Source organism: Haliotis asinina, chromosome 6 (assembly GCF_037392515.1).
Source record: "Haliotis asinina isolate JCU_RB_2024 chromosome 6, JCU_Hal_asi_v2, whole genome shotgun sequence".
Classification (NCBI taxonomy): domain Eukaryota; kingdom Metazoa; phylum Mollusca; class Gastropoda; order Lepetellida; family Haliotidae; genus Haliotis; species Haliotis asinina.
The window spans coordinates 69854927-69880207 of record NC_090285.1 but is presented as its reverse complement, the minus strand read 5'-3'; the positions used below and the strand labels follow the sequence as shown (position 1 = coordinate 69880207).

The 25281-nt window shown below is 40.7% G+C and overlaps 2 protein-coding genes across 2 annotated transcripts; one reads left to right on the top strand and one right to left on the bottom strand.

Annotated features, from left to right (window-relative positions):
* Positions 1-392: 392 nt before the first annotated feature.
* On the top strand, positions 393-10244 carry LOC137287092 (PRELI domain-containing protein 2-like). Its single transcript, XM_067819221.1, has 6 exons — positions 393-519; positions 5231-5288; positions 7454-7527; positions 8001-8161; positions 8991-9096; positions 9424-10244. Exons 1-6 carry the CDS (start codon positions 445-447, stop codon positions 9478-9480), a joined length of 531 nt encoding a protein of 176 aa, XP_067675322.1. The 5' UTR covers positions 393-444; the 3' UTR covers positions 9481-10244.
* A 13686-nt stretch (positions 10245-23930) lies between these two features.
* LOC137288026 (melatonin receptor type 1B-A-like) lies at positions 23931-24854 on the bottom strand. Its single transcript, XM_067820387.1, has one exon. The coding sequence runs from the start codon at positions 24852-24854 to the stop codon at positions 23931-23933; it is 924 nt and encodes a 307-aa protein (XP_067676488.1).
* Positions 24855-25281: the final 427 nt, after the last annotated feature.

Genomic DNA, 25281 nt, shown 5'->3' with positions numbered 1-25281 from the left:
TCAACTCCTCATGTTTCGACCAGGCTTATGAAAATAACAGGTGAAGAGAAATTTTCGACAAGGACTGAAGTGGCGGAAGGGAGACAACTCTATGGCACTTGTTACCATACCGCTGCGAGCATTGATGGGTTCGACAAATGTGTTTTACTTAGTTAAAATGACCAGGCAGTATATGGTGAAACCATGGATCATATTCGAACACATTGTCTTCCAAATTAAGTTGTGGTTTTGTTGTGATGTACAATTAACTTCGTTGGTGTTGAGAATCTATGGAAGAAACATAAAATACCTTGGAACTCTCGCGATTTTGGCGGAATAAAAATATCAAAACATATAACTGGTTCCACTTTCTTAGCGCGCGACCGACAGAATTTAAAATCATATATATGCAAGACGGCGAACCAGTCATCAAAAGACTGTTTTGGTGTGTACAGAAACTACAACATGGTTATCTCCGTGGACATTCGCCATATATTCAAATACCCGCTGGAATTCGTGGTCCAAACTCATTTCACGAAGGCAGGTACCTGTGTATTTGACGTGTTAGCTCTACACTACGAAAGATACTTGAAAATATATTGTTACGTAAGCATGGGTTGCACGTGCTGACCTGATATGCTGTGCAATGTGAAGGGTGAAATGCGACAAGGCTAGAACAGCAATTGATAATCAACCATCAAACCTCGCGCATTTAAGTCAGAGTTTGATATATGAGTTTCAAAACCATGTGCTATAATTTGACTTTACAAAAGTCATTGCCACGTACCAGTTATCGCCACCATCTGGCTGAGGCGGTTGTGCTGACAGCTTGACTTGTACTCCCGTAGTTTTTCACAAATTGACATAACCAAAAGGGATTGGTTATGAAAGTTATAATAACTGTAAGTATTAACCCCCTGGATGCCACAGGGACATATATGTCCTTCCTCTACATACCTCACTTTGAAGTCGAATAAAATTCTAAATATACCACGCATATATATATACTTCACAGTTTTGAATTCTGCGGAAAATTCCCAGTTTCTTGATACCATCCACTATTATCTCAGACCAAGCGAAAGTGCTTAAAATCGCCTTTCAAAATAGGCTTCTTCGTAAATGTCGCCATTTTTCAAACTGTACAAAATCGAGATTCACAGCGTTGTTTGCAGTATGTTTTGAAATGTGATAATCGGATAATTACTGGGAGTAATGAATTTCAAAAATAGCATATTAATGATCACTGATATCAAGTTTTCATGTAACCCTGAATGATAATTCTGAAACGTCACCGATGTACCCAGAATCGGTTGGGATGTTTTCGAAAATACACTTACACGAACGCCGAAGTGCGCTTTCCGCCATATTGGATAGTGTTTACAAGATCACGTTTCGAGAAGGCCGGTATTGAGAAGCCCATTACATCATGTATACTTCATAGTTAGCTGCGACAAATGCATCATTGAATTCCCCATATATCTTAGAATCAAATTACAAATGGTCTTTGTCACCAATACCAACTGTCTAGACAAAACGAAACGAAATATACTTTGTATGAAAACGAACGCTCTGCTCGAAAGACAGCGCTTGACTGAAATGTAAACAAAGAAAAAATCCAATTTTACAGTGCGTAGCATTTTCGGAAATTTCCTAACATCCAGCCCTCTAATCATTGCTTACAATAGCTCAATACGCTTAGTATATTCAGGGGAAGAGTATCGTGGCAAAAAATAGCAAATTGAAAATAGATACAATGAAATAATTTGGTAATTCATAAGAAACTGTCAAACTTTTAGTGCAGCGTGACGCCATGACTGACGCAAAATCACGCAGAACGACAACGGTACTTATCGGCATTTCTGGCTTCTTCCGTCATTTACAATGTAAACGATAAGAACATATCACAATACACAGATAGTCAGAATAATTCTGATTACTTACATCTCACATTTATATACAAAAGATCCCTGAATCAAGCAAAATGTCGTCGCAAAATCCTGTGTACCTTTCTCAGCGAAGCCGCCATTTTGAAAGAAATCGATCATCGGTAGTGATGTCATACGTCAACATTGTTGCACATATTAGGCAATTTCTTGAGGTGAAGGTCGGTTGAACAAGAGTAAACACAATGCCCATACCATTCCGATTGCACTTTTAGTATTGTGATGTATATTTTGCGCATCGTTCAGATATTTTTTCATGAAACTGATTTCAGTATCTACGTATATCCATGTTCAACACCATATCATGTGTGGATATAAGGTATCCGTTTTTATTCTTTGAAAGCTTTTGATTGTTTGACTAATATTTACGTGGGAAATTGACTCAGTAAGTGTACTACACCCCATTTTAAGCCTCTACACAAGTGTTGGAAGATCACACGTAGCCATTACTGCAACATGTGCTTTAGTTCCCGTGATGTGCAATATTCAGTACGTTGGGACAAATATTGCAGTTTCATATGAACAGGTTAATAAACAACGATTTAATTCCAACTTATAAGTAAAACGGATAATATTAATGAAAATGATTTGTACATTTTATCAAATGTAGGGGCACACATACTACTATTTAAAGGAATTGTCTTGTTCATTGTATTGGTTCGTGTCGTTTTTATACACAAAACTATTATCAATATTAATTGACCAGGTGCGAGTTTGTCAAAACGTTTCATGATTCATTATCATTGTTTACGATAATAAAGTCAATTCAAGTGCGATTAAAATATATCTGATGGCAGAACGTCTAACTCAAACAATATTTATACGGAAATTATTAAAAATATATACATCAGGTCAAGTCTTAATTTGGACAAGCATTACGTCCATTTTCTAATACTTCTTTACTGAAACATCGATCTCTTTGTACCTTTCATTGCATACTTATGAAGGGAATTGATTTCGTAATCATGAGAAGAAAAGTCTTTTTCCTAAATGAATACTCAATGAATATTCAGGTGTTGTGAAATTTTCATTTATGCTAAATTGATGCTAGGCAGGTGCGCGTGTTGCTCACAATAAGATATGTAGTAAAACCGTGTAATTGTTGATATATTCAGGACACTATTTCAGTGATAATACCATTCATTTTATATTTTGGCTGAAAAGTGTTGAATTCTGACACAGAAGCCGAAATCTTTTACACATTGAGTGGAAATTAGGTTAGATATATACTAATCAGCAACCAGAGTAGTCTTTTTCCGACGTCACAAAATGCACAAAACATGCTGTGACGTCAACTAAAATGTCGCATTATTTTCAGTTATTTCATTACGTTTGAAAATGTGGCTGTTACTCCGTTAATAATGATGGAAAATTAATAAAAATACATATACACAAACAGGAGAATATGGGAATCTAAGAACTAAAATATGTATGGGATAAGGACATCCAAATCGCTATTGCCTGATTTTTGATGTAGTACACTTGCATCTTTTCTTACAAATTGTGAAACTACCAAAAGGTATCCTCTCACATTGGGGAAATTTGTGTTGGAATAGTTTGGTTCACTGTGAACAAAACATCACGAAAATATACTGTCCATATCCACAGCAAATTCTCTCCATGTGATCGGAGTTACATTGACCTAATGTAAACCATAGCTGAGTTATGCCCCCTTATCTTTATACGTGCATGACCTCTCTGTCGACGTTTGACGTCATAGTAGAAAACCGATTTTTGACATTTATTGCGGGTCATTTTTGATTTTGTGAGTATGACGTTATGCATTAGCACATACATCCATTTCATATACACTTATGTCGTTCAGATATCAAGCTGTATTTTCTTCGCTGACACTTCCCGTAAAGATGCCAAATTAAAAAAATCGTAGCAGAGTGCTTTTATTGGTGCATGATAAAAAACTGAGAAATTTACTGTTTTTGAACACACACAAAAGTTTTGGACAACCTTTAGCAGTGTCTATTTCTCAAACCCCTGAGGTAGCCGCAATTATATTTATACCAACGGATAGGAAATCAAATATCCTACATGTCTGTGCAATTTCATAGCCGTACGCAGATCCAGGACCACGCGAGCGCAAATCTCGCACAACGTTCACTTTTCAAACTTTATGAAAATGTGCGCCTGAAAAAAAAACTCGGCATCCAGGGGGTTAAACCCGAAAACGTCACTAATGACCATTAGTGTGGTGACATAAAATTTCATAAATGATGAAACTTGAATGAGAATCATCCTGGCTATGTTGTGAATGGATGACATTCCAGTTCAGCCCCTGAAAGGTGCAGGTTTTACTTTGTCTAAACACACTCATAATGCCAACACTCATGCACTAACCTTTGAATTGACCTCTCCGTTGTATGGACTCGACAGATAACATTCAGACGATACTGACAAAATATAATAGTCAATTTTCACCTTTATCTTTATTTTTTCCCCAGAGAAAACAGGCATTACCAAACTTGCAAACAGCTACTCAAAGAGTCAACTTTCACAAGTTCAACCCCGCAGTGACATCTCCATTATTCGTGTCACCTCTTATTAGCATCCGTCAACATTCACAATGAGAGCAACTTTTGTTCTTTCAAATTTCTTTTTTCAAAAACTCCATTTTTGAAATTTCTCCAATATATAAAGTTTTTGAACACAATAGTTTTATTACCAAATTTATGTCACATTTAATGAATGGCATGAAATATTAAGAAATGGTGATAACTGGCTTGTTAGTTGTTGGGAAATTACAATTTACACTACAACACTTCCTGTTGACTGTGTTTCTCTGAAACACGATTGGTTTACTGTTAACATGCTGGGAACGTCGGTGAATAACTAATCTATCATGAAGATAAATTTGTTTCATTGTGTTAAGAAACAGTGAAGCAAATCGTTAAAAAACACTAAAAATTGCAATATCTGACTACTCACCAGTACATCTTTGTATCTATAATTTTTGTTGACATCAGTGGAGATAAAACTAATATACAAAGTATGTTTGTGATCATGCTTATTGAATTTGAAATGTTTTTAGATAAGTCTGGGTGTATGGGTTGCCCAATGATCTAAATAAATCAGATATATTGATTTCATACTGATAGGAAGTTGGGTTTGTATGTGTTGGTCTGCAGTTAAATGGAGTAATTTAAATTACGTGGAGGTCATGATTTTACAGAAGCTTCAACAGGTATTTAGCTTAGCTTTAGAAAATTACATTGGAGAGTGTGTAGGGGACAGATAAGGAATCTAATGTAAACACAATTATCTTGTGTTGCTGACCGCCCAGTGTCGTATTACAGTATCCCTGCAAGCAGGAGAAGTATGTGGAGCGGGTGGAAACAGTGGAACACAAGACAGGTATGCTTTCACAGCAGATACTGACATGCTTCTGCTTACTCAGCCCAACTTCAGGTCCAGATACAAATTATTTTGGTGAATTTACGAGAAGTGTGCAGGTGGTACTGAGCAGGTGAATTTATTAAAGTGTACACAGAACCCACTGATTGGACACCTACTGGATTCCACAGAAATATTGATAACAAAACAGGGAAACTGTAGATTAGAGGCAGATCCCTTGATATGGCTGGAGAATATCCTGCAAATAGGAATCAGGGGTCAGTCCACGGGTCCTGTCATCAGCGGTTATTACCTTGGCACAATTTGACATTGTTAACTTACAGTTCAAAATTTCTTTTCATAATCATAGTGAATAGAATCACAGGACACAAATGTTGTTATTGATGTATTGCTGTAATGAGACTGTTCATCCATGTGTTTGTTCACTGATACATATATCACTTTTTGTTTTGTGATTGATTCTCAGATGACAGTTCAGGCTGTAATTGGTCTTCATTAACCAAAGAGATCGGGTGATCAGACTCGGTGACATGCTTGACATCATTGTATCCGGTTGAGTAGATCATGCTGTTGATCACTGGACTGTCTGGTCAAGATTATTTACAGACAGTCTGCATGGGTACAGCCCATGCTCACTCACTCACTCACTTTCTCACTCACTGTATGCAGCTCTGTACTCAACTCAGTGTCAGTATCTGCTCAGGTGTATTGTGAGATTAACTGGACCTGTCATTGATTGTGCTGTACTCACTCGGGAAATATCAGCAACCGCACCAATGTATTGATTTGCTGTGTCTGTTACATATTGTAAACGTGAACGTCCCGTGGGTAGAGTAGGCCTTCAGCAACCCATGCTTGCCATAAAAGGCGACTATGCTTGTCATAAGAGGTGACTAACGGGATGGGGTGGTCAGACTCGCTGACCTGGTTGAAACATGTCATCAGTTCCCAATTGCGCAGATCGATGCTCATGTTGTTGATCACTGGATTGTCTGTTCCAGACCTGATTATTTACAGACCGCCGCCATATACTAAGTAGCTGGAATATTGCTGAGTGTGGTGTAAAACTAAACTCACTCACACACTGTTACATATTGTGCTGTTCTATACTCACTCCCATGCTCAACGTTAGTAGCCACTGCGATGTATTGAGATTTGCTGTGCCTGTTACATATTGTGCTGTTCTATACTCACTCTCTCCCTGAATGTCAGCAGCTGCCCAATGTAATGTGAGATTTGCTGCACCCTTTACATATTGTGCTGTTCTATACTCACTCTCTCGCTGAATGTCAGCAGCTGCCCAATGTATTGTGAGATTTGCTGTGCCTGTTACATATTGTGCTGTTCTACACTCACTCACTTGCTCAGTGTCAGTAGTTTCCCAAAGTATTGCAAGATTTGCTGCACCCTTTACATATTGTGCTGTTCTACACTCACTCTCTCGCTCAATGTCAGTAGCTGCCCAATGTAATGTGAGATTTGCTGCACCCTTTACATATTGTGCTGTTCTATACTCACTCTCTCGCTGAATGTCAGCAGCTGCCCAATGTATTGTGAGATTTGCTGTGCCTGTTACATATTGTGCTGTTCTACACTCACTCACTTGCTCAATGTCAGTAGCTGCCCAAAGTATTGCAAGATTTGCTGCACCCTTTACATATTGTGCTGTTCTATACTCACTCTCTCGCTCAATGTCAGTAGCCACCCAATGTGATGTGAGATTTGCTGCACCCTTTACATATTGTGCTGTTCTATACTCACTCTCTCGCTGAATGTCAGCAGCTGCCCAATGTATTGTGAGATTTGCTGTGCCTGTTACATATTGTGCTGTTCTACACTCACTCACTTGCTCAGTGTCAGTAGGTGCCCAAAGTAATGTGAGACTGGCTGCCCCCTTTACATATTGTGCTGTTCTACACTCACTCACTAGCTCAATGTCAGTAGCCGCCCAATGTATTGTGAGATTTGCTGCCCCCTTTACATATTGTGCTGTTCTACACTCACTCACTAGCTCAATGTCAGTAGCTGCCCAAAGTAATGTGAGACTGGCTGCCCCCTTTACATATTGAGCTGTTTCATATTCACTCACTCGCTCAATGTCAGTAGCCGCTCTGATTGTGAGATTTGCCTCTTACTGATTGTGCTGTGCTGAACGGTTTTTTCAGATGTCACTCTGGGCATTGACTACAGGAAAAGGATAGCAGTGTGCACAAACGTTATTCCAAACATACTCCGGTCTGTAAGTATTGACTAATCATTTTCTATTGCAATGGGTCAGTGGGGTAATCTATTTCTGTGTCGTCTGCCTGGATATTGATGGAATATTGGTAAAAGCAGCATAAAACCATTCTCACTCACTCACTCTATTTGATTGGTCACCAGAAACCAAAATCTTCATTATTCCAGCACCTAATTAGCATTACCAAGAAGGACAGAAGGTTTTATTAGGCCCCAGTTAGACTGAAATTAATATTTGTTTATTGCACATGCAGTACACATTAAATCTCATTCTTCTACTGGTAGGTGCACCATTATTTATTCAACTAGATAAGAATGCCTCACACTAATACCTTTTGAACAGTCTGTGGATAACAGGCATGTCTCATGTCAAGTGATGTTTGGTTGCAAATTTTTATTTTTAAATATACACTGCTGTATCATGTACATTCAGATATGCAATAACTATAAACTGTTGTTTTATTGCACATTCAGATCAGTGTGTTGAATGAACAAAACATGTTGTTGAAAGAAGAGGCATGGCTAGATTTTCGGAAACCTGAGTTTCGCCTGCGGAGCTGCAATATCACATGGTCCAAGTACGCCCACATGTGGGAGGAATCAACATTTAAACCTTGTCAGGAGAATCCTAAATGGTGTGTTACCTTCTTATATCTTCATGTGTATTATATCGGATTCTTCACTCGTCATCAATATCTGACATTGTACTTATGTTATCCGTGACTGGTGGCTTGATGTCAGACATTGACTACCAATGTTATCACTCTTTGATGTTTTGCAACCAACAGGGAGTACTAATATTTTTAAAGTCTGGTGGTCTGAAGTTTTGGTTAGTGCATATGGAAACTCCACAGGTTCCTGTCAGCTTTACCTTTGATACATTACTGGCGTACGAAACTTTGTGTAGCAGTTTGGAGCCCCCAAATCTGGTGTGAATATGATTGCAATCATTTCAGAATATAAACCACCTTTAATATAGTTTGGTTTATTGACACATGCATGTCTGCCTGCCTGTTTGCTATGCATTGTGCAACATCAGTCATTGACCGGAAGCAATTTGAAATTAACCTATCGGGATTAAAAGCCATAAACAAAGAGCCAGCTAAGTGTATCAGCAAATGGACCAGTGGCCAATGAAAAGGCATCATACCATTTGAGTGCACATCCACCAGCTCTGACTGGGGTTGGTATTGCAGCTGCATTGTTTTAAAAGAGGTAAATCCAAGTACAAATATTGCACTTTTGATTTGCGATTATATGCTTATAATTTTGTTTATTTGTTTTTTTTAATCATCAATGCATTTTATGTCATGAATAAGTGATGACTGTGTTTTAATTAACTTTGATTTTGTGTTGCATGTGACCTTTATATTTGAGAGCTTATGTTACTTGTTTGCTGCAAACAGTGCCTTTAATAATTCATTTTGACAACGTTCATGAAAAGTTCTCAACTTGCTGTCACAGGACTGTTCTGGAGCAACATGGGGTGATCGATGTGAAGGCTTTTGGACCATTCGGGAGAGTCCTTGAAATGTTTGCAGAGAGATTTTTACATTCAGGAGTGAAGAGGGTGAGTATGGTTGGAGGAACATAACATTTAGTGTGGGCATTTCCGCTTTAATGATCATCATGTTACATTGGAGAATGTTGTGAAACTGGTGGACAAAAAAGTTTGAAAAAAAGAAAAAGATGTTCTTGACAAACTGATGGTTTACTCTTTGCCTGACATTGTCTAACTTTGAATTGTTTTACGTTATGATTAAAGCAAAGAGGATAAGTATGTTCTGAGCATTTGTCCCATGTTTAACAGATGTGAGCTGATTAATACATAATTCTAGTGATTGGAAATATATTGCTTTGTTGATTTCTTTGTACACAGTCACTCATGTTTCAACAGGGTCTGAGGATTATGGACCAGCTACTTGAAGAGCGATCTGGCGACACTCCCAGCTGATACGTGGCCGAGCAACATACATCTGTCCCCTCTCCACACAACACAGTAGCAAGTGTCTCAGTGCAGAGATGCATCATACTCAGTGAAACAGTTGTCAAGACAACATACTTCCTGAATTTGCAGGTTGTAGGGTAGTGGTTAAAGAATCCAGCGCCATGCTGGAAAACCAGGTTCAGTTCCCCACTTGGGCACCATGTGTGAAGCCAATTTCCGGTGTCCCCTGCCATGATATTGCTGGAATGTTGGTAAAAACAGTGTAAACCATACTCACTCCTTAACGGGCCTTGGTAGAGTACATTGTTGAAGATCCCAGATCATACCCCAATCACCTCCTGTCATATGTTGAGTGAGGCAGTAAAGGAATGACGATCTGTGCAGACAGTTAGTCACAGGTGTTCACACAGATTTGGAAGACGAGCACAAGTGATTTACAAGTTCACTGGAAATAAGTCCTGTTATCTTTAAAGGGAGACTACTGTGCCAAGCGAAGTTTCTCATGGTCACATGCTACACCATATTGTAGACAGTGTCTCAGCCTGATCTGATCTCAGGGATGTGATTACTCAGGACAGTGCCCCAGCTAGTCATCTCTAGTTCATGATTTATTGATTCTCTACCTTGTGCAATAATGCAGATGTAATTATACCTGCCATATTTAGTTATGTGTGGAGAAGATCCAAGTTGAGAACATGACCTTGTTTCATCACATGAAGATTTACTTCTCTTCTTTGTGTCTTCCAAATTAAAGATCCACTAGCTGCTGACTCCTTTAATGTGTGATCATCACCATGGCAACAAAAAACTCCCAGTCACTCACCACCCTCATGATCTATACACATGCACACTTCTCACTCACATCAACAGCGACAACTGCACACATGTATGTACACATCTCACACCAACAGCAAAAGTAGCACACCTGTATGTACACTTCCAACACCAACAGCAAAACCACTACACATGTATTTACACATCTCACACCAACAGCGAAACCTACACACATCTGTGCACACTTCTCACACCAACAGGGAAAGTAGCACACGTGTATGTATACTTCTAACACCAACAGCAAAACCACTACAAATGTATGTACACTTCTCAAACCAACACCGAAACCTACACACATGTATGTGCACTTCTCAAACCAACAGCAAAACCTACACACATATATGTACACTTCTCATACCAACAGTGAAACCTACACACATGTATATACGTTTTTCACACCAACAGTGAAACCTTCACACACATGTGTACACTTCTCACACCAACAGCGAAACCTACACACATCTGTGCACACTTTTCACACCAACAGCGAAAGTAGCACACGTGTATGTACACTTCTAACACCAACAGTGAAACCTACACACATGTATGTACACATCTCACACCAACAGCGAAAGTAGCACACGTGTATGTACACTTCTAACACCAACAGCAAAACCACTACACATGTATGTACACTTCTCACACCAACACCGAAACCTACACACATGTATGTGCACTACTCACACCAACAGCGAAACATACACACATCTGTGCACACTTTTCACACGAACAGCAAAACCTACCTACATGTATGTACACATCTCACACCAACAGCGAAACCTACACACATCTGTGCACACTTTTCACACCAACAGCAAAACCTACGCACATGTATGTTCACTTCTCACACCAACTGTGAAACTTACACACATGTATGTGCACTTCTCAAATCAATAGCGAAACCTACACACATGTATGTACACTTCTCATACCAACAGCGAAACCTACACAGCGAGGCTAGCAGACATGTATGTGCACTTCTCACACCAATAGCGAGACTAGCAGACATGTATGTGCACTTCTCACACCAATAGCGAGGCTAGCAGACATGTATGTGCACTTCTCACACCAATAGCGAGACTAGCAGACATGTATGTGCACTTCTCACACCAATAGCGAGGCTAGCAGACATGTATTTGCACTTCTCACACCAATAGCGAGGCTAGCAGACATGTATGTGCACTTCTCACACTAATAGCGAGGCTAGCAGACATGTATGTGCACTTCTCACACCAATAGCGAGACTAGCACACATGTATGTACTACACTTCTCACACCAACAGGGAAACATTCATACATACATGTACACTTCACACACCAACAAGGGAACCACTACACATGCATGTACCCTTAACACACCAACAGCAAACCAGCACACATATAATGATATATGTAAACTTAACTCGTCTGCATTGAAACATGTCTCTGTGAGTGACATTCTGAACCAAGGCCCAGTTTCACAAAACTCTCGTAAGCCTAAGGTCTCGTAACTTTTCTCGTAGCATTTGCACCTCCTATGTTACAGTATGCCAGGTACAAATGCTACGAGAAAATTTACGAGACCTTAGGCTTACGAGAGTTTTGTGAAACGGTGCCTAGTCCTTTAACTCCAGTATTAAAGAAGGGTTGAGTTGGTTGATCCCATCTGAAGCTGGGGTCAAGATGTTTGCGTAGCATCTCCATAATCCTCCCTCTTCAGTAATCCTAGTGTGTCATTAGAATTCAGTACGCAATATCTGTGTGTTGACTTCATTGAGAGACTCACGGAGCTTCGTCATTCGTTTTTGGAGAAAGGAGAATCTTAATCAGATCAGTTCTTGTGTTTCATACAGGAGGTGGAACAAGGCAATAGCCGTCCTTGTTCTTGGTTGTTATTGTCCTATTTGTAGGGTCATCAGTTCATTGGCATTTTAGAAGTTGATGTACTCAAAAAGAAACTTCACATTCTTTCTTCAGGGCACTATAAAAGAACAAGCCACGGTAAGATGGTTAAGTTGTTATTGTTTCATTGCTGAGATCTGCGTGATGTACTCGATACACAGACAGTGCCACAATCAGTTCCATTAGCTACACCGCCGTTCCAAAACATGGTCACAAGAATAAAAATTCGAAATTTCTCAGTTCAATATTGCGTATGTCCACCCGCGCATTCACCAGTGCCAAACACTGTCTCTTCGTCGACTGCCTGATGCTTGTGAACACTTGGGATTCTGGGCCATTTCTCTTGCAAAGCAGCGCCAAATGCCTGCAAATTCTGAGGTTGGTTCCTAAGACCACGAAGCCTATTCCCATGTGCATCTCAAACGTGATCTATTGGATTATGGTCAGGGGACCTCGGTGGCCAGTCCATGACGTTGATTCCAGCGTTTTGAGGGAAATTTCGTGTCAACATCGCGGTATTCAGCCGAGCATTATAATGCTGGAACTGTAGACTTGGGCCATGAGCCGCCTCTAAAGGAACAAGTTCACGGTGAGCACCTGGTCGCAGTATGCAGCAGCTGTGAGGTTTCCACGAATGACCAGAAGTCGGGAGTGGTTGATCCCACAGAAAGCACCCCACACCCTGCAACTTCCGCCTCCGAATCTGTCGACTTCCTGTATACAACACTGGGCATATCGCCTCCAGACTCGCTGCCTGCCGTTCGCGAATCTGAGGGTAAACCTGGATTCATCGCTAAAGACGACTCGATTCCAGTCTCTCGGGGTCCATCGAAGTTGACTTTGGGCCCACAGCAGACGTTAACGTTGATGAAACGGTGTCAATATTGGCCCACGACACGGACGTCGAGAATGAAGATTGGCAGCCCGCAACCGATTTCGAATGGTCTGTGAGGACAATCGACCTCTAAACATCTCAACACTGGTTCGTGTAGCCGGCAGAAATCTGTCACGGTCTTCTGCTCGTGACGTCACACGTGGACGACCCGACCTTGGGCGATCAGAAGTGGTGCCAGTTTGTTGTAGACGACCTTGCAAGTCATACGTTTATGATGTATGTTTTTTCCTGTGGGACGTTCTTGTGGAACGGGGTGTCGGTCAAATCGCCGGAGCAAATTTGGTCAGAATGACCCAGATTTGTGGTCATATCACACCAAGTTTGGTCAGATTGCAGCAGGGGGTAGTCAAAATGCCCCAGTATATTTAATATGATTAAATATAAGCCGTAAGTGCGTAGTTTGTCAGCGTCCTTATTATATTCTTCATATAGTATACAGTAGTATTTCTGATTAATGTTTTATTAATAAACTGGTAAGAGCTAAGGTAATATTCATGTATAGACAACACTGTAATATTAATTTCTTGCATGTTATCGTTGCTTTTGTAAACAATTGTAAGAATAAACTGAAAGGTTTGTATAAAATGTTCATTAGTCGAGGTCGCGTCTGGTAACCTTTGAGATGGACCAATCACAACACAGCTTACCAAATCGCGAAAGTGGACATTCGCACATACCTTTTGAACTTTTTATCTCGAAAAGGTTCGTACCCGAACGATTCCGAATACTTTCTAGCGCTCGTTTCCGGGTGATGCACACGGCGTACGTCCAGCCATGACAACGGTGAGTAAACAATCGCTGAAAAGGGTGTTTGGGGCAATATTCAAGGCTGTCATCTTGCGGAAATATTACCTAATGGTAACCATGTCAACAGAAACCCCAAAGCGTATATACTGCAGGTCAAATACTTGTGTTATAAGCGGATTTTTGTTTGTGGAAAGATCTTTGTCAGTGATCTGAATATTTTGAAAGTCCCCCCGATCCCTAAATAGTAGCCGTTGTCTGATTGGTTAAATCTGTTTAACCGACTCGCGTTAGATTGGACGGTCACTGGTCGCTCAAAGGTTACCTGACGCGACCTTCTACTAGGTTTTGTTAGACTCAGTGGTGGAGTGTAACGAAATACAGAGACTAAGTTTACTGAGACTGAGGCAATAGTCATTTTTAAAATGTGGCTTCGCCGGCCTGTCACCTTATAGTACTTGTCAACACAATTTAGAGCTTTTCTTAATTAATCTAGTGAGTGTGGATTTTAACATGGTCACTAATTGGCACTGACAGTGAGTGAAAACATAGTATTTTTTCTACTAACTTTACTTCTTAAGAGACAACGATAACTCGAAAGTAAGAACCTAGTGTATGTATTCTCCACATGGGATGAAAATCCAGCCACTCAATATCAGGCCCCGCTAAGTAATGGCAGGAATTACAGCAAATTTGAAGGAATTGCATCTCAAATGTAAACAAACGCAGCCCACTCGCGAAACAATTGCAGCGGCATCGGTAGTTTAGCGGTAATAACAGAAACACATCGCCCCTATCGGAAGCAATGTCGGTAATGCAGGAAACACGCTCGGCCATCTTCGGAGATTTTTCGGTCGGGGCAGTCTGAGATTTCTTAGTTAAGGTATGCTGCCTAAACCTCGCCATAAAATCGCCATTAATGAGACTCATGTTTCGGCATGTATTTTATTATTGTAATTCAGTATCAAATAATTGGCATTACAGTGTCTATGCATGAATGTTACTTAATAGTTTACTAATAGAAAATCTGTCAGAAATATTACTATATAATATTATGTGAAGAATATAATACGGAAGTTGAAACAAATGTGCTTTCTTGGCCTATATATTAAGCCATTTTAAATATACTTGGACAATCTGACTACCCCCTCGGACGATATGATCAAACGTGAAGCGATTTGAAAAATATGTTGCGTTCTGACTAAATCTGCTGCGGCGATTTTTGGCTGGGGCAATTTCACTGGCACCCGTAGAACTGTATGATATTTCACGATGATCTCAATTTACCTTTCAGCAGATGTGATACCAGTTTACCACATACGATGTAATATATAGAGAGAATCTCACCCGCGTGTCTACTGATATCAAATATATCAACACGATTTGATAAAGTAAGAAATATAAATATTTCTACTTTTTTCAACAAGTATTGATATAACTTATATCAGTAGACACGGAGTGAGATTCTAATTATCATCCGAAATCAATCTTCATTAGTTTTCAATGAAAAACTTCTGAACACAGCACTGCTACTAGATTTGCAGTAAAGCGATGTCATAGCATCAAGTTCATGACCGCGTGGCACTGGGCATTGTGCAAAATCTGTCAAAAGGAGATAACGTTTGATTTCACACAAGTGAAGAAGATATTTCCGTGGAACAGTTTGGGATGATAAAATCTACTGATGTTTGTAACTACTCAGAGCACAGCTGTTTTTACAGCTGGCGTACGTTTTGTTAAAATCATATTCCGGAAGCCCCAATAAAACTCAGGTTCTCGCCATTATGCTAATTGAGTGGCATGTTGTGTTTTGTGGTGTTGGAGGGAAGAGTGTTAGGTAGCGGCTCCAGGATATATGTCACTCTTAACATTACATATACGACATCAGCACGACAACGTTCCGTGAAACAACATCCGTCCGTGGTAAAGCAGATGTTGCTACCCTGCTGAATCCTGAGGTGTCCTTAAAAAACGGAATTGTGGTAAACAGTCTGGTCACCATAAGGCCGACTCCACACTACGACCTAAAATTTTGACGCATTGGTTGACCCAAGCAATTTTATATACACACTATATACGTTTTTCCACAGTTTATGAACTGCGTTTGCATTCACGATTTAACATGGAAGTTCTAATGGAGGAGGAAGAAAAAACAGAGCAATCTCTCTACACTACAATAGTGATATTTCAGAGAGGGGATGGTGGTGCATCCACTCAATGAACGAAGACACAGGGACGGCTCTTGATATCGACTGATTAAGGAACTTTCCGAAAAATAGTTTCCTTCAGAACAGTTTCAGGATGTCCTATCTCAAATTGAAGATGTGATTACACGAGAATGCACTAGGATGAGGACAGCAAAGGATTTCTTCAACCATGTTTATGAGATGTTCAACATGTAACGTTGTCCGGTCTGAATTTCTTCACACTCGTAATGTCTGAAAACACAACACTCTCAACTATATGAACAAGCGTCTAAAAGAAACGCCACCAAATATTTTTCTGGTCTAAAACCGAGAAAAGCAAATTATTATAAAATTAAATGTTCTATTGTGAAAAGCAATCATTCAGCAACGGTATTTAGTGGACAACGAGGAAAAACGACGCAGCTCGTGGTCTAATGGCACATGAATGACATTGGAGTGCATTATCCAGTATTTCATCACCAATGCAGAAATGACTGTTAGCTTTTCCATCTTTCTGGGCTGCAGATATTGTTCAGTACCAGGTCTAGCCAACCCCATCTGTGACGTGGACCTGAATCCGGAGTCGAACTAAGTCGGCGTGTCTTCTGACGTCTTCATCAGGGATCCTACGCCATTCCTCTCGATAAAGTGTGCCTCGTCAATGGCTGATTTTTGGCATTTCCGAATACGACGTCCCATTTGGTCCCAACGGTGCTCAACTGGAGTCAGATCTTGAGGAGCTGCAACATATTATGCTTTCGTCACTAAAGGACATTCTCTGCTGCCAGTGTGGAACAGTCCTGGTCCATCTCAGTCTGGCACTCTGGCATGCCAAAGTCATGCCCTTGAAAGGTCAATAGGTACGGAGCCTGTAACTGCGGAGTCGTGTGGCCACAGTCTGTCTGCTGACTGGATGTCCAAGGCTGTTGACGCTTGATGACGTCACGGTTCCTCAGGTTAAACCCCCGTAAATACCATTTTTCTTCTGGGTAATGACCTTCGGTCTACCACTTTTCAGCCTATCTGTAGTACTGCCAGTCTGTCGTAGACGTGTGATGGTGACAGTCAATTTTCAGCATCCCATTGACTTAGCCACATGTTCTTGTGTTGCTCCCATCTGTGGCAAACCCATTGCTCTCTCCCTATGTTCTGCCGTAAAAAGAGGCATGTTCCTGGTTGTCAGTCGACAAACATGATGTAAGGGAAGAAGCCTGGTCAGCTTGTATACCCAATATTGATAGGATACGTTTGTGCACTAATTCCATTCATTGCTTGTTTCACAACATACGAATTAAATGTATGTGCAAGTGTTCATTGGTGTTACGTTTACGGTCCTGACTAATGGTGTAGGAAATCCCCTGTAAACCAGCAAAACAGAACAAAGACAACTCTAAAACATTCAAATATTGTATTATTAGGCAAAGAGAACAAGTTATACAAAATCACAAGTCAATTTCACAATACCGATTTCAAATACAAATGAGACAAAGGGCCACACAATATGTAGCAAACTCACCAAAGTCTTAGTGCGAGAGAGAAACCGTTATGCAGAATGTAAGCAGCAGTTAGTAGATCAGGCCTTGACAAAGCTGTTTGATATTACTCCAGTTAAACTCTGTGTCCGTGTCCATGTCCGTCGACTACACAGCAACTAGCATTTACATATACATTCAGTCATTTCCTGAAAGTTCGAGCACATACGACCATCGCCACTCATGTGGAACGCTCTAGAACATGTTTATGTTTCCCGGAAGTCAACAAATAAAAAGCCAAGGGTAGAGAACTCCAAAGTACTGCCTTAGAGGCGCGTCAGTTAAATAATTCTCTGTAGGAAATGTGAATAACTAACACTAAAACCTTAAATATTGTGACTCAATTACAAGCACCGCAATGATAATCAATAACAACTCAAATCACGGAATATACACTCTCGCAACAATTGGGAATAGACATGTTGTGTTCAATAAATGGGATTTTAGCTGTTTTCAAACAGACAGTATTTTGTCACCTTAGAATCATTTATATTTTCGTGGCGTTTGTTTTGGACGCTACTTTATTTACTCACTAAGCGTCACGTTTCTTGCCCTTTTCTCGAGATTGTTTGGTGTGTGTGTGTATGTGTGTGTGTGTGTGTGTGTGTGTGTATGTGTGAGAGTGAGAGAGAGAGAGAGAGAGAGTTTTAAGATGGGAACAAATGTCCCAAACACCTCCTTAGTGTGGGAACACAGCTCCCAAACACATAGATTTACACACATGAAAAACATGCATTTGGCTGTAAAATTTGCTATATAAAGTCTTACTTAGTTGCATTTAACACAATTGAACTTCATACTGTCGAGGTAGAGGTAAGGAAAAGGCCTTTGTGAGTACATTTATGGTTTCAACAAAGTTAAATATGTAGATTTCAAATTGTCACTTTTTGATGAAGATTAGAAAATGTGTTCTTTTTAAAGTGTTTCTTGCAGAAACTTTGGGTATCAATTCTGGTCTTATATCAAGAATTTAGTTGTGTTAAATGTGTTGACACGACATGTTATGGTTTCAAAACGTGACTAGTGACAAGGTATTTATTATTTCAGACTTGGGGGAAATTGTTCCTATTTTTGGTTTCGTGATCATCAGGCAGTACTACACTATTCTGGAAGACGGCAATATACAGAACAGTTATGCATCGCATGCAGGATTACAACCACTACCATTGTGAACTGTGGACTGTGTTTATGGACATCCAATGCACTTGTGTATACATTCCACTGTTGTTTGCTTCGCTCTGTGACTATGGCTGTATGTATATTTTGAACCCTGAACGCTGTGACACAGTGATTAAGTCTCTTGTGAAATCTCTCACGTCTGTTCATCCCCTTCTATGTACACTTAGGTTACAATATTCTCTTGTTGGACAATGTCACGGTTTAAGGCAACTGCTAATGCAATGAGGTCACAGTCTAATGTATTTAGCCTAAGAAATGTTGTATTTTCCATTTGTAGTGATATATGCTGAACGAACATCCATAAGATCGACTTTTGATTTGGGACACTAAGTGTATCAAATGAAATGCGCTAATATCGATTGACACTTACATCTGAACGCCAAACTACAGACGGGAGGACACGAGGTGGGGAAAACGCCCTTGAGCACGTCTAAATATATTACGTCATCAAAGGAATTCCCATGCGTTTTCCAATGCAATGCTTCAGAAATAGGTGCAGGACCTCTTTTCATAGCATCGAATTGTATCGCTACGCATTCGCATTTCCGACGTAATGTGAATGACATATGATGCATAACTTTATCCGCCTTTTTGGACGATCAGATGTAGTGTGAAGCCCCATATCAACCACCACTGTCAAAATACAATGAAAGAAAAAAAATGTAAAAATGTTAACATACACTAAACCAAAGTGTAAAAGTAAAAACCAAACAAAGCATATGCTTTAGGATGGTATGTATATTTCGGATTAGCTTTCAACATATTAATTCTGTGCAGTCTGCATCATGTGACAACCTGAAGTCACAACCTGAAGCTGCAGTTGCCTATTTCTATTGTCGAGATCATCTGCAGGGTGGTCTAGAATTGGTCTTATGCTCCTCGTGAGAGGCGGCTTACGGGATCGGGTAGCAGTTGGTTCTATTTCCACTGATCAGTGCTCATGCTTTTGATCATTAGATTGTCTAGTCCAGACTTAATTATTTACAGACCGCCGCCTTATAACTGGTATTTTGCTGAGTTCGGTGTTCAACAACAATCCAACTTCGCCAATAAAGCGTCTATGCAGTTTACATTATAACGCTCAAACGGACTCCCCTCATCTGTCAGATGGTGAATGAAACAGAACCCGTGTCTAAAACCAAACGCAGCGCCAACTTTGGAGAAGTGATGTAATTGACGTCATTGTAGCAACAAAGCCGACAACACTGAGGTTGAATAACCCCAGCGCGAGACCATATTATTATTCCAACAGCTCGTACTGCAGGAATCACGATGTTGAGTGTGTGACCAGCCATTAGGCGAAGCGGTGGTCACGTGTGTCTTTCTGATCTCGCAATAGGATATATGCCTTGCCACTGATTCTTGTAAGTCTTGGCTTAACGGCTTTCCCGATTCACTTTAAGAAATGAAATACCTCCGACACTGATGTCACGGACATGCCTAGACAGATAATAAACTTTTTATACGCAGATAATTTTCAGATACAGTAAATTTCTATGACAATTGCACTTATACCCATGTCTGTAGTCTGGCACCTGTAACACCAGAAAGCCTCAGCGAGAGTGAACTGTGTCAGTTGTACCTGTACCCCCCAGGTATGTTGTAACTCCAGAAAATCGAGGGAGAACAGTTGTACAGAAACACCCACACGTTCAACATCGACATATGACTTTGGTTGATTACACGTCCATTCACAAGGTATTTGCCTTGCTACCGCCACGCCATGACACAACGACACATGTCCCATAGCACTTTTACATGACACAGCGACACATGTCCCGGAGCACTTTTACATGACACAACGACACATGTCCCGGAGCACTTTTACATGACACAACGACACATGTCCCGGAGCACTTTTACATGACACAACGACACATGTCCTGAAGCACTTTTACATGACACAATGACTCGTCCCGTAACACTTTCACATGCCATCTGTCCCGTAACACTTTCACATGGCACTATGACACCTGTCCGGTAACACTTTCACATGACACAATGACACATGTCCCATAGCACGTTTACATGACACAACCAAGTGACGTAATCGTTACTAGCAACAACACTCGTTAAACGTTAGAACTTCGCTTACTTGGAGCCTCCCGCCGTCTTGTTTCTTCAATATCCATATAGGATTGTTTCTTTCAATCATATATTCTCATTCATGAGACCGTTGCTTAGAATTTCTCCTCAGATGATGAATGAGAATCAAGAACTAATGAAAATCTTTCATGTCATCAAATTTGTAACAATAATGATGATAATGTGGAAGATATTCTTGAACACTACATTGTTAGCTAAATGTGTATCCTGTCACACGACACCATACACAATAACATGGACTGCCTCGGGTGTGTCTCCAACAGGTAAGCATTCAGGCTGTCATTAGCACCTGCTAAGGTAATTTTGTCAATTTGATTTATTAGTGAATTAGCGATAGCTGTGAATAAAATAAATTACAGATAGTATCCAGTTGCATCCATAAATTATGTCTTTGTTTGCCACTAACGAAAAAACAAACTGGGTGACTACTGGAAGTACATATATTTTTTTACTACATATATTTTTTTACTACATGTACACACTAAGTAATTTTCACAAATTAGGTATGTATATCCTCCTTGCTTTAGTGTATGGAAAAAAGACGCCTACAAACATGGTGAGTGTAAGTGATTGCCTGACGCTGTACTATAGGTCTGTGGCCTCTTCAGTAGTGGATATACATATAACACATCTGATTATGCTCAGACAAGCGGGTAAATCACTTCTGTCCATTTACTACTATTTATATTTTTTATAATGTTCGGTACATATTTACATGAAACACTGAACTCGCTTTCCATGAACTGTAGATCTAGGTCAACCAAGCTGTTCTGTTGTCTGTTTCTTCCAGGAATGAAGTGTTCAGATTTTCCACACAAATAACGACAGTTTATGGCTGGCTTGTTTGTATTGTTTACGTGCACCCTGTGATGTCACCAGTTTGGTATTGTTACCGACAGATTTATTTTGTTAAATATTAGATAGGTTACCTGTATAGCACGAAAGTCCAGTGAAAGCCCTCTAAACCGGTATATTTGGCATTGTAACAGTACTTGTTTGCGTTCATGTAGAATGTGAAAACTTGTCACCTTTGCTGATATATTATTTACACATCTTCCACACCGATGTTTGTAATCATTTATAAAGCGCGTGTTTACAGTCCGAGAAAGTCTGCTCAGAGGCGCTTAGAGGATCTCTGACACAAAATTTTCAGTTGTATGCCATGTCGAACAAGTGTCTTTGCAGACTAGACTTAAAGTGTCAGAATATTCCTGAGGTTGTCAAGGACTGAATTCCACAGTACGGGGCCAGCCTTGGAAATATGATTCTGTCACCATAAGAACAAGTGCGTGTTTTTGAGAACCTGAGGGTAAGATCCAGGCGGAGTATGGTCACCAACTAGATCGGGGATTTATGTTGGTGCTAGCCTACACTAATGTCGTCCTACTTCTAGAGGGTTCCATCACACACTGGAGTAGTCTATGATGCTGCAGGAAATTCAAGAGTTCATTTTGGGTGAAAAACCTCCATTTCACTAGTTCTATCCCGACAACTATTTTTAAGAGACAAGGTCATGAAGTTCCACTGAATCAACTCAAAGAATTTGAAAGACGGGCTAGCACAAACAATTCCAACTGAACTCTTCATATGACATTCAAGTAATAGTCCACTATCCTAGTGTACCAAACAAAGTTATGTCAGTGCTGTTTGGAACACATTAACTACGCACCTAGACTACTAGCGTTTCACCAGCGGTACACACTTGTAGCTATTCACACATGTAAACAACAAAATATGTGAATAAACTTTAGGTAAGGCTCTGAGATTACAACATGTACAGTTTTCATGTATATAACGTTTTTATTCATATAGATTATGACATGATGATGATAATTCAGAAAGTAATACTTACTCAACTATTGTAATCTTTTGCTTAATCTGTCATTAGCGTGTTATGACGTATGAAACAGTGTTAAAGCTTCTGTAATGACGTGTCATTGTACCTGTACAGTCAGTAGAGGGCAGCGGTGGGTTATATTTACACAGTTCTTGGGTCTTTCTCTTTGCTCTACCACAGCGAATATTATAGAAAGATCTGAAGGACATCCTGGGAGATAACTATTGCCTCTCCCATCTCTCCTCCAATCACATGAAGACCAGCAGTACTCTGGGATACTCTTGTCTAGATCTGAGGCGGTTGGGTGGCCTAGTGGTTAAATCTATCTTTCGTCTCCCTGAAGATCCGGGTTCGATGGGTACAATGCGTGCAGTCCATTCCTGGTGTCCCCCACCGTGACACTGCTGGAATATTGCTAAAACGGCGTGGAACTAAATTCACTCAACCTTGCCTAGATCTAATACCTCCCCAGTAGGATAACTTTGAGGGGAGAATATTACCATCATTGTCTTTATTACTCAAATTACGGTCGCTTTATTATACATCCTTTGAATTTGTACTGCTTTTCAGTATCTTTTTACTGCATTCTGAATTAAGTTAATTTGGAATACTACTTTGGTGTTAGTTGATTCCTAGTTAGTTCCTTTCACTGCCTGGTTTACTTTAGCGCTGATTCAGTCGTAACTTAATGGCACTTACGATTATCTTAGCGTTAAGAGAGCTTCGAAAATCTAGTCCCTGCTCATTTCGTACGTTTGTACTCACCTTACCCTGAGACCTTAATTTTATTGCGACCTAAGCGTTATTTCGCTAAACATCCCTGTAAGTAAACAGTAAACGGATGCTATATACCTGCATACCAGACCAATCTACGCTGCTCCACTGTACACGAAAACCGAAAGCCTAGTTTACTGGACAGAGCTCCAATCGGAGGGGCCGATCAGTGGTTGCTTCCCCCACCCTTCCGGCTCGTTTCCTCTTTACGAAAAGAGGTTACCTCACCAAGCCTGACAGAACCATGGGCCCAGTCCAACAGAGATGAGGTCCCAGTCTCCTGTGCACCTTAATGTCAACTTGAAACAACCTCGCTGTATGGTCCAGGGACTATATACGGGGCCATGTTGCGGGACGCGTTTGCCTCTCAAGCCGCTGGTCTGGTTCGATTACAAATGAGCATAATGGGGGAAACTCATTTCTGGTGTGATACTCCTACGAAATAGCTAAGAGCGCATATTGAGTTGTACCAATGGGAGATTTGACGTCTACCTGCGTGCGCCAACATTGACAACCCTGGACCGGTACCTGACCAACTTGAGTACTGCGTCTCTGAGCTCTTTGTTCAGCACAACGGAGGTACACAACCTGACTAGTGGGTGGATCCGGTACAAGGAGAATGATATGATTCCAAAGATACCTTTCCTGGGAGGGTCCGATTTATTCCGGATTGTGTTCAGGACTCCTGGGCCAACATAAAACCCGATAAACTCGACATATATAACCATGATGCATCTGAAAATGACCTCATCCATTTTTCTGTTGTGGTCGTTGATGTCTGTGGGAAGGGGAAGAGTCATCACCGCCTGGACTCGCCGTAGCGTTTTCTTCGCGTGGATGTACAACTTCACATAGCATCCCAGGATAGTCGCCACAATCGGGAGGAATAATGCAGTTATGCTTACAATGTCCAAGTTGGGCCCAGTATGCGCACATGTGAATTTAAAATCTATATATTCAACTGGGCCCCCAACAGCTGCTGCCATGATGACAGGGACTGCCCACACGCATGCGATGACGGCAGACATGTACGTCCAGGCACTGATTCTGATGTACACTCTAGAGAAACACACCTGTGCCAGTCTGTACACGGCGATTGAACACATGGCACATGCGCTTGAACTAATTGCACCAAACGTCACAAAGGATTGAATGTAGCAGAAAACAGTGCCGTAAGGTGGTAAACCATTCAGGAGAGTGGCGATATTCAGAGGAAGGGATATGGATACGAAAATGATATCTGACAGAATAATATTTGCCATTAGCACGTATAAGGGGCGTCGAAGTTTCCTGGTCCGCCGGATGGTAACAAGAATTAGAAGATCTCCAACGGGAGCTATCACAAGGACGCACATGAGGATTGTCACGGTTAGGTATTTCCCACTTGGTGACAGGGTGTCTCGGGTCGGCATGGCGGTTGTCGAGTTCATGTCGTACTTCCTCTAGACGCCAAACAATGCAGTCCTCACTCGTCTTCTTGTAGCTGTTCAGAATAGAAATAATCACGGTCAAAGTTGCCTGACACTTGAAGGCCAGAGATAGTCATGTAATGAATGTATAGATGCAATATAATCTACTACAAAAAGTAGGTATATTCGAATGTACCCACTTGCTAGCTCTGCTACTGATCCAATGCACAACTGTGTGATTACCCAAGACCTGTGACCAGCACGCTGATGACGGTCAGGTGAGACGTCGTACTTTAGAATGTGTCGCTCATATGACGACGGGCATGCGTGTGTATGTGTGTCTGCTGGCACTAGCCCAGACCTGAGATGGTTTTATAGTGCTACCTCGAGCTCACTAAGTGCTACCTCACCATGCCGCAGTTATGCATGA

What these genes read in the sequence shown, in the direction of transcription:
- LOC137287092 (XM_067819221.1), top strand. Translation starts at nt 445, where the DNA reads ATGGTTATCTCCGTGGACATTCGCCATATATTCAAATACCCGCTGGAA. An exon ending in TGTCAGGAGAATCCTAAATG is followed by an intron (nt 8,162 to 8,990) that starts GTGTGTTACCTT and finishes TTGCTGTCACAG; the next exon opens with GACTGTTCTGGAGCAACATG. An exon ending in TACATTCAGGAGTGAAGAGG is followed by an intron (nt 9,097 to 9,423) that starts GTGAGTATGGTT and finishes ATGTTTCAACAG; the next exon opens with GGTCTGAGGATTATGGACCA.
- LOC137288026 (XM_067820387.1), bottom strand. Translation starts at nt 24,854, where the DNA reads ATGCCGACCCGAGACACCCTGTCACCAAGTGGGAAATACCTAACCGTG.